At 47.3% G+C, this 10000-nt stretch overlaps 1 protein-coding gene across 3 annotated transcripts in view; it reads right to left on the bottom strand.

The window, feature by feature from the left end:
• The window catches only part of samd11 (sterile alpha motif domain containing 11), a gene marked incomplete at its 5' end in the record, with an annotated part of 48263 nt that overhangs the window by 12976 nt on the left and 25287 nt on the right, over window positions 1-10000 (bottom strand). For all 3 annotated transcript variants that reach the window (XM_083675029.1, XM_083675028.1, XM_083675030.1), the window contains 2 exons: window positions 3156-3317; window positions 7341-7433. In XM_083675029.1, coding sequence (XP_083531155.1) covers window positions 3156-3317; window positions 7341-7433 — 255 coding nt within the window. The remainder of the gene's footprint in view (window positions 1-3155; window positions 3318-7340; window positions 7434-10000) is intronic.

Here is a 10000-nt window from a genome sequence, read left to right as displayed (position 1 = left end):
TTTCCTCTGCGTGAGAATGCAGAGTATTCCCGTGATATGGCGGCTAGACCCGGCTCATGGTGGATTTGGGACTGTCAGAATGAGTGTCCAGTTTCGAAAGCGTATACAAATGGTATGCAAGAGAGTGAGGTGATGGAACAGCAGGTATGTTCTGTATTAATTTAGGCACTTTTATACTGCGTACATTGGTACAGTGTATACTACTGTGTAGGCAGTGCATTAAGCACAAGCCTTAAGGGTTTTTACCGTAAACATTTAGTCATGTATGTTCATAGAGCATGTAGTAATGAAGAGACAGCGCGGGCCCCACTTTGAGAGAGACAGAAGAAAGTGTGGAAGACAAAACAAGAGGCCCACCTCTCATCTGGATGTTTGCCTCCTCCTGCCCCCCCCCCCTCCACCCTCCCCCATCCCCTTCCTTTCTTTTCTACCCTTTCATCATATGAGAGACGGGAGGGAAAGCCCTCCTGGCCACTTCCACCACCCCCTCTCCCCCCTCAGGTTCTCAGGTCCGACGAGAGCCCCCCAAAACAACACCTTACACACACACACACACAGACACACACACACACACACACACACACACACACACACACACACACACACACACACAGACACACACACACAGACACACACACACACACATTCTGCTCCTCCTCGCCCCTTCACACACACTTTCATTTCCAGTGCCCTCCACTTCAAACACATGAAAGGATGCTCTGCGGGGACCAAGGCCAAAGGGAGAGTCGGGGAAAAAAAGGGGGAGAAGAGAAAAAAATGAGAGAATATAAAAGCAGGCCCTGTGTTGAGGTGCGTGAGAGGAGGGAAGGAGATGGGAGGGATGGGAGGGATGGGAGGGATGGGAGGGTCGTAGGGTGCAGTTGACAATGGTTATGACTGGGGGCCAGGAGGGATAATGGAGGATATAGCTGATGCAAATGATACAATACTGTATAAGAAAAGTCGCAAGATTCATTAAACCGTTCTACAGCGCTTGGAGACTGGTTCAATCTGAGATTGGTTCAATCTGGCGGTCACTTGCTGTGCGGTTAGATTATGATCACAGACACTTCAATTAAATGAGTTGCCTACAACTGTAACTATGGTAATTGTATTTGATAAAAAATATAAATAATTATCAGAGTGTCTATCAGTGATGTGAGACAATGGATATCTTAATCTCATATTCAATTATCCCCACCCATTCATTGCCGTCCGCCTCTATGCTGACTGAAACTTTGCTGAACGGAAGTAAATTGGGGCCCAGGAAGTGGGAGACGTAGAGAAAAAGAGGAAGTGAGCACTAGAAAGAAAGGAGGGGTGCACTGATAGACATGATCTCAGGTCTGGGGACAGACAAAGAAATTCAAGAATATTATTATAATGTTTTATTTTTTCAGCGTGGAAAACTTAACTTAAAAAAAAGTTTTCTCTCCTCAACTTGAGGGAAAAGCAGAGTGTAGAGTGTAGATTGATGAAGTGAGCCACCTGGTGCAGACTTGAGGATAAATATCAGCAACACCAAAGACTTGGCTGCTGAGGTGTGTTGGCAATGCCTGAACTAGAGGAATCAGTACACACACACACACACACACACACACACACACGCACACACACACTTGAGCTACTTACTAAGGACATAAACACACTCATCACTAGAGGAAAGACCTGGTATGAAGTGTGTGTGTTTTCAATGGCACATGCATATGCGGATAATTTCCTGGATGTTACTGCCAACAGGCTCAGACATCATTAATAAATCATCAGTTTGCATCCTGTGTTTTATACTTGTTGTCCTGCTCTAAGGAAGGTCTCTGTCATTCTTTGTCTCTTTCTTTTCTCCCTCTTCTTTCTGTCTATTTCTGTCTTTCCCTGAGCTCTACTTCCTTCCTCTCCATCATCTCTCACGCCTTCATCTCTGTCTTCTCTGTTTCCTTCATTTCTACTAAAAGAGGAGAGAATCCCCAGTAAAGACGTCTGCACTGCGCCACAGCGCCCGCCTCGAAGCAGAGAGGCTTCTGGGGAAGGAAACTGATCATACTGCACCCTGGGTCATAAAATGCCCCAGAATGCACTGCACATCAGCTCTAATTCTTTACAGATGCAGGAAAAGGCAATTAAAACATTTATAGGCTTCGCCCCTTAGATTTGCGGCCAGCAATTAAAAATCATTGCTAATCAAATAAAAATAAAAGTACAATTCGGCGGGACGTGGAATTGATTCGATTTATGCTACTGCAGGGGGGTCGTAAAACCTTGTGGCAATTAATGTTACATTCTTTTAAAAACTGGAGAAAAGGTTAACAATTGATGCCACTGCAAGTTTAAAGCAGCAGTGAAATAAAAATAAACCCCACACATAAAAAGCCAACGAGCTGTCTTTTAGCTTTTAATCAACCTCGTGTTCATTTATATGTATTCTCCCTCCTCCTCTGAAACAGGTACATTCTAGGTTTAGCGCCTGTTAACTTCACATCACAAAAATGTGAGAAAAAAAAGGACACACTTGTGGTTTCCATGGTATTGGAGATTTACAGAGCTGGCAGGCAGCCAGAGAGAGCCCAGATCGATATCCGCGACCGTGCACGCTGGCTGGGAGGGTTGTTTACAGCCCGACGCAGCGGCAGTCAGAAATCACCCAGAGTGACATTTTGACATTGGGTGGGCTGGCTCCACAGATAGAAATGTCAGTGGTCTACGGTGGAGTTTTACACTGGCAGGCTGGGCACACCCACAACGCCGGGTTACTAGCAATGCCGTATGTGGATGGTCTGGTGACAGATGATGGTCTTTATGATAATATTTGAGGCTTTCAAAGGCTGAAAAGCACAGTTCCTGACTCATATTTGCTCTCCTGAGTAAGTTTTCTGTGCCTAGTATATGTACAGTAACAGTGAGGTCTATTTCAGAGTGTGTAGTTCGGGTGTGTGTCAAGCCAAGATGGGATATGTGTGTGCAGTAGTGTTACTAGCTAACTAGCTAATTGGATTAGAGTCCTGCTCTACATACCCCTGTTAGAATGTGATTGGCTGAAATTTTTTATTCCCTTCAAAATACAATTTTGTACAACACACACACACACACACACACACACACACACACACACACACACACACACACACACACACACACACACACAGTGTCCATATTCTCACCGTGGCTGGGCAGGCCCATGTTGTTGGCCAGCTGGTAGAGGCGCTGCTGCTGCTCCTCATAGGAGCCCTGCTCATTCAGCGCTGACATCATCCGCCTGTAGTGCTCCTCTGGGGTCATGTGACCGTGGCTGCCCGCCTCCAGCACGGGGGTGTGGGAGTTCTCTGTAGAAGGGGGGGGGGGGGAGAGTTAGTCTCGCTATCGTTTCACTGTTAACTCACACCTATCTCACCATTAACACTACAAACTTTTAGAATTGAAATAACGTTGCTGCTGTGAAAGCGACATCCCCTCTTTCCCTGACTTTTCCTCATTGATAGTTGTCTCCATGTAAGCGTTGTTAGAATTTCAAAATCACACTTCTGGAAAAAAAATCGGGAAGCATTTTATAACCATTGTCGCCACCAAAATGCGTGACATGGCACGTCTGCTCCCGTATGCCCATTGAAAGGAGGAGGGCACTCGTGTGTATAGACCTGATCGTATATATACTGTATTTCCAATTCTATTCCATTAGGTTTAGCCGTATTCAGACTACATAGTTCATTTGCAACTTCATTAACAATGCTCATTTACAATTAAAGCAAATCGAAACCACGTATATTGAAACTAAGATAACACAACATAAGGACATGATTGAAATGGAAACAATTGTGTAATTACAATATGTGAATAATGGGCAATCGAATGGGGGCAATCACGTGTGAGTCGTGTGAATATGCGAGTAACTGCTCGCCCAGCTGCGGCTCGAGCCCAGCCCTCCTGCATTTGCGTAAAGGCGTATATTTGACCTTGCCTCTTGCGGTTTGAAGTGTACTTTTTTACTTTTTATTTTTTACAAAACACATATGATTTCAGCTCTTGCTTGTACCTTATTCAATCTTCAAATAACATTTATAACATGAAGTTGTGTTTTTTTTTTACAGTAAAATCAATTATATCCGTGAATAAGTTATATTTAATATGTTAACCGTTCAAAGTACAAAATGTGGTATTCTAATGATTCTTAAGTCCTGAATAAACACATCCGATGCATTATTTTTGCATAGTATTTGTCTAATTTAATGATTACACTGTTACGCTAACGTCAACAAAACGTTACTCTAGCGATGTTGGTTAGTGCTGCGCTTTTCCTGTAGTGTTAAAGGGGCAATCTGGGATTGCTACATCCATTTTTTAACTTTTATATTAATGTTACATTGCCATTGATTCTGGAAGAATATAACGTATTAATGTTTCATGCGCTTAGTTCAACTGTCACCCTATCTGAACCCAAAATATAAGCTTGCATTACCGTATACCTTCAATACATGGTGAAAACCATCGATTTTATCGCATTGGTGGTCAGCCCTTGAACTCCAAAGTTCTTATTCTTCTAACAAATTAGTGAATTCTGGTAAATACACTCCATCAACCATGAATAGGACAGCACTCCCAAACAAGTGGACTTCAAAGATGTAGACAAGCACATAGTCCTATTCATTGCCAATGGACTCACCGTGAACTTAGCATTTCAAAATACAGAATAGCGTAGAGGGACAGCTTGGTGATGGGTAATGTACTGAAAATCTCTCACTCATGTCTTATGTTCAAGTATGAATACACAGCTGTTTCCTGTGTGTGTGTGTGTGTGTGTGTGTGTGTGTGTGTGTGTGTGTGGGTGGGTGTGGGTGTGTGTGGGTGTGTGTGTGTGTGTGTGTGGGTGTGTGTGGGTGTGTGTGTGTGGGTGAGATTTGGATGTAAAGAAGTGTTGTGTGATATCCTCTCTCTCTCTCTCTCTCTCTCTCTCTCTCTTTCTCTCTCTCTCTCTCTCTCTCTCTCTCTCTCTCTCTCTCTCCTTAAATTTTTCTCTCTCTACCCCCCCTCTCCTCTTCCTCTCTCTCTCTCTGTCCCATGTGCTGAGCTGGGCTCTGGCAGCAGAAACCTGATCCTGGGGGTAGGGGAGAGGAGGGAGGAGATGTTGGGGTTTAGCGGAGGCAGGGGAGGGTGGGTAGGGGGCGGGAGGGTGAAGGTGGTTGGTGGTTGAGAGGAGGGGGGGGTATTTTTACCCTCTGCTCCTCATTGAAACCTGAGCCTGGCCCCAGGCAGGCGAGCAGGAGTGGCGCGAGGGGGGGAGGAGTGGGGGGGGTGGGGGGGTGGGGGGGTGGGGGGGGGGGGTAGAAAAGGGGGATAAGCACACCATCTCTGTCTCCTCCGCCAAGTTCCAACTAATCCAACCAGAGACCCTCAGGTGTGTGTGTATGTGTGTGTATGTGTGTGTGAGTGTGAGCCTGTGTGTGTGTGTGTGTGTGTGAGAACTAGGTCTACTTGTCTCTGCCCGTCTGCATTTCTCTGTCTGCAAGCTCTGCGGGGGGTGCCAACTCCACCACAGATAGAAAAACAGACCATCTTTGCCCAAACCTCTCTCCATCTACACACACACACACACACACACACACGCAGCGTCAGTGTTTGGGTGTGGACGAAGCTCAGGGGGTTGAGACGTTAGATCAGCAGAGTTTAAAAGGTCTGTTAATCCACCTCTATTGCAGGACACACACTAGACCTGTCTTCTTACACACACAAACACACACACACACACACACAAACACAAATGCACCCCCCCCTCTCCCCCGGACACACACAATTCAAGAAAAACTCACTAGCACCATCTGCATTCTACTGCATACACCCCCATTCTACACACACACACACACACACACACACACACACACACACACACACACACACACACACACACACACACACACACACACTGTACCAAGTAGAATACCTCCTGAAAAGATCAGGCCATGACCGAACACTACGTAAACAGAGAGAGAGAGAGAGAGAGAGAGAGAGAGAGAGAGAGAGAGAGAGAGAGGAGAGAGAGAGAGAGAGAGAGCATGCATCCAGCAGCGTCTTGAGTGTGTCTTAGTGTTTGGCTCTAATGGATCTGTTTGTGCTCCACTACACAGGGGCTCCAGGAGGGGCTCAGGAAGACCAGAGGTCACACAGAGGGCACAGGGCTTTCCCAAGCCCACTGAACACCAAACACAGCACAGCACACACCCCTCGACACACCCTTCAACACACTTCTCTATTCTGTATGCAGGCTCTACACACCACTGGCTGGGACAACACACCATCAATGACAAAGGGACAATTACGCTGAGGAAGCACCACTGGCTACTAACTCACGTACTGTAAGTGGAAATGTGTGTGTGTGTGTGTGTGTGTGTGTGTGTGTGTGTGTGTGTGTGTGTGTGTGTGTGTGTGTGTGTGTGTGTGTGTGTGTATGATTTGAAGTCTGGTGCGTGTGTATGTGTGTGTGTGTGTGTGTGTGTGTGTGTGTGTGTGTGTGCTGTCACTGTGTCCATGCATGTACATGCATGTGATTTGTGCCCCTCTAGAGACAGATCAGGACAGTGGGCTGCCCTTAGTTTGCCTGCTGTATAATGCATCAGTGAGGAGGTCTTCCTCAGTAACCAGGAGACAGACTAGAGCAACACAGGGTGGCCATGATGGGTCTCCACACCCAGACTCCAGTTTTCCTCCCCAGTGAAGGAGAGGGGAGAGACTGCCTGTTGCGCTAGCTACAGTGAGAAGCTTTCACTGGCTACATTCACTAAATCAAATTGTATCAATACCAATGAAAGCCAATCTCTTTAAACAACAATTCACCTGCATTGCACACAATAAGTTACATTCATCATACTGTACATTCCAACCATTACATGTGTGTGAGTATGTGTGTAAGCATGCATGTGTGTAATTACGTGTGTGTAATGTTACATGTGTTTGTGTGTGTGTGTGTGTGTGCACCCTAGGAGAAGAGCAGACTTGACAGCAGCCCATGGCCTGCTTCCCTTCTAACCCCCCCCCCCCCCCCCTCCACCGTGTGTGGACTGTGTGTGTGAGATAGCAAGGAGCTGAGAGTGATAGGGAACAACAAAAAGTGTGTGTGTGTGCATGTGTGAAAGTGAGAACGTGTGTGCGAAACTCAGCCCCTCCTCTCCCTCCTCATCCTCCTCTCCCTCCTCATCCTCCTCTCCCTCCTCATCCTCATTCACCTTCTCATCCTCTCCTCTCTTCAGTCCACCTCTACTCTGAGGATAATCATCACCTATTATAGCACTTCAGCATCACGCACGCACGCACGCACGCACGCACGCACGCACGCACGCAGAAACACGCTGCAATCTTACCTTTGGGAGACACGCTGCGGGACTTCTTGCTGTCTGAGGGGCAGTCGCTGCTGCTGTTTGGGGAGTAGGCTCTTCTCTTGCCTAGAAGGTCATCTGTGAACACACACACACACACACACACACACACACACACACACACGCACACACACACACACACACACAGTGGTCAGTCAGAGGATCTCTGTGTAAAGCTGTGTAGCTCTCTACTGCTCTGCTCTGTATGTACCTGTGTACATGGTGGATGCCTGGAAAAAACTGAGAGAGAGAGAGAGAGAGAGACAGAGAGAGAGAGAGACAGAGAGAGAGAGACAGAGAGAGAGAGAGAGAGAGAGACAGAGAGAGAGAGAGACAGAGAGAGTGGCAGAGGAGAGAAGCCACGGGCGTCTGGAGATGTGCCTGTTCTGTCAGAGATGAGAGGGGCCTGTGCCGCCGAGAATGACAGATCTGCCTGGGTTACTCACACGTGTGTGTGTGCGTTTCTGTGTGTGTGTGTGTGTGTGTGTGTGTGTGTGTGTGTGAGTGAGGGGAGGGGAGGGGGAGTTCAGTTGCTGCTCTCTCTCCTTCTCCCCTCTCATGTTTTTGCTCTCTCTCACCTCCGAACACTCTTTCTAATGTGCTTTCTCCCTTTCGTCTCTCTCTCTCTCTCTCTCTCTCTCTCTCTCTTCCTCTTTCTCTTTCTCTCTCTATTTTGCTTCCCTCTCTTTCTCTCCCCCTCTCTTTCTTTCCAGGACTTGTCACAAAAAGCACTTACACGAAAGCTCCAAAACTAGCCCAACCTTGGCTCTGTCCTTGTTTCATCCTATTCTGTATGTGAGCTTCTCACTGTGTCTGTCTGCTTGTCTCTCGGTCGGTCTCGGACCGTCTCTCTCTCGTTAACTACCTCTAATCATACTCATCCGTGTGATGTCTGTGCTCTTCTTTAGTGCCGCATGCCTTCTCTCTTCAATCTCTTTCTCTTTCTCTCTCTCTGTCTCCTCCTCCCCCCCCCCCCCCAAGAGGTGTGTGTTGAACACCACCCCTCCCATCAGGGTATAAGGGAGTTCTCTCGCCTCGCATTAACACCCCCCTCCTCCTCCCGTTCCATCCCTCCCTCCCTCCCTCCCTCCCTCTGCCGCCAGAGAGGAGCATCTAGTGTACAATTACAGCGCCAACCCCCCACTCCTCCCCCTTTCCTCTCCCCTCATCCCTCCACCCCCCCCCTCCACCGCCCCAGAGGAGGGGGGTCTCGAACACACCAGCAAGAACCCAAACGCGCACACACACACACACACACACACACACACACACACACACACACACACACACACACAGACAGACAGACAGACAGACAGACAGACAGACAGACAGACAGACAGACAGACAGACAGACAGACAGACAGACAGAACATTCTTTCTTGCATTGGAAGTTGGGTCTCTCTGGTGTACCCTCACCTCTCCCAAGATCAGACTCTGTTAATAAATATCGGCACTTTCAACCCCTTTCCTCCTAACATTCTCTGTATGTGTCCACATTAAAGTAGCTTTAAATTAATGATGTTACCTCAAGTCCATCTCCTCTCATCCCCTCCTCTCTCCTCTTGTCTATTCCAAATACACTTTCAATCATGGGCCTCAGACCTTAACTTCTATCTGTCTCAATGTAAAAGCAGTAGGGTAATATTATTCTCGTTGAAGACATGGTTTGAATATCAAACCTGAAATAGACCAGTGTCAAACTTTAAATAAAATGGTAAATATATTTTTTTTTTATTAATCTAAAATGCCCCCAAAAAATCTGGGATGCCCTAGGTTCCATTAAAGTTAAACAGCCTCCTGGAAAAATATACGCACATACAAACACACACAGTCACAACAATCAACCACACACAGGTTCTGGGCAGACTTCACAGAAAGACTCCTGAGCCAGTGCCTGGGGTCAGAGATTTGAAGGCGGAAAGCTTTTAAAGCCAATTAAATGGTGCTTCTTAAAGAGCTGGCACTCCCGTTTCACCCCAAACTCAGGTCCTGACACTACCGCTAACTCCTTAACTCCCTCTAGTGATGCTAATAGCCAGGTTGGCTCATTTCTTCAGTCGTCTGGCAGTCTTCTACCTGTGAGCACGGCTAATGAAGCCCTCGCTACATTCCTATCATGTCGAACTCCGTGGATTCCACGCGCAACGCTAAGGAAATAGCCGTGGTGGCTACCTGTAAACTGATGGCTTTTCTGCTTTCGTTTCCTAACTAAATTGTGAGTTAGGAAAGATTGTCTGGAAAAAGGTCTCCAAACGAACAACACCGACCCAATACATTTGTTCAGAGGTAACTAAGGGGACAGAGGGATGAACCAGGCGACAAAATCTGAGGGTTACCTACATCATCTAACACTGGGGTGCACAAGCCCCAGAGCCATCAGACAAGGGAGACATCCCCTCTCTCCTTTCCTCTCCTTCTCTCTATCCTCATCCTTTCTTCCTCCTCTCCTCTTTCTCTCTTTTCTTCCCGCGGAGCCAGTGACAGCTCAGACGGCCAGACTCCTTAATTCCCCCTCTTATTCCGTTAATCTGTCATCTTTATCAGGCTGGGGGGAAGTGGCGGGGGGGGGGGGGGGGGGGTTGGGCCGGGAGCCGCGGCCCCCCGATCAATCTCCACATTACAGCTGACAGAATGGTGCTAATAAC

Source organism: Argentina silus, assembly GCF_951799395.1.
Source record: "Argentina silus genome assembly, chromosome: 8".
In the NCBI taxonomy this organism is placed as follows: Eukaryota; Metazoa; Chordata; class Actinopteri; order Argentiniformes; family Argentinidae; genus Argentina; species Argentina silus.
The sequence above is the reverse complement of the archived record's forward strand: the minus strand, read 5'-3'. Positions and strand labels throughout refer to the sequence as shown.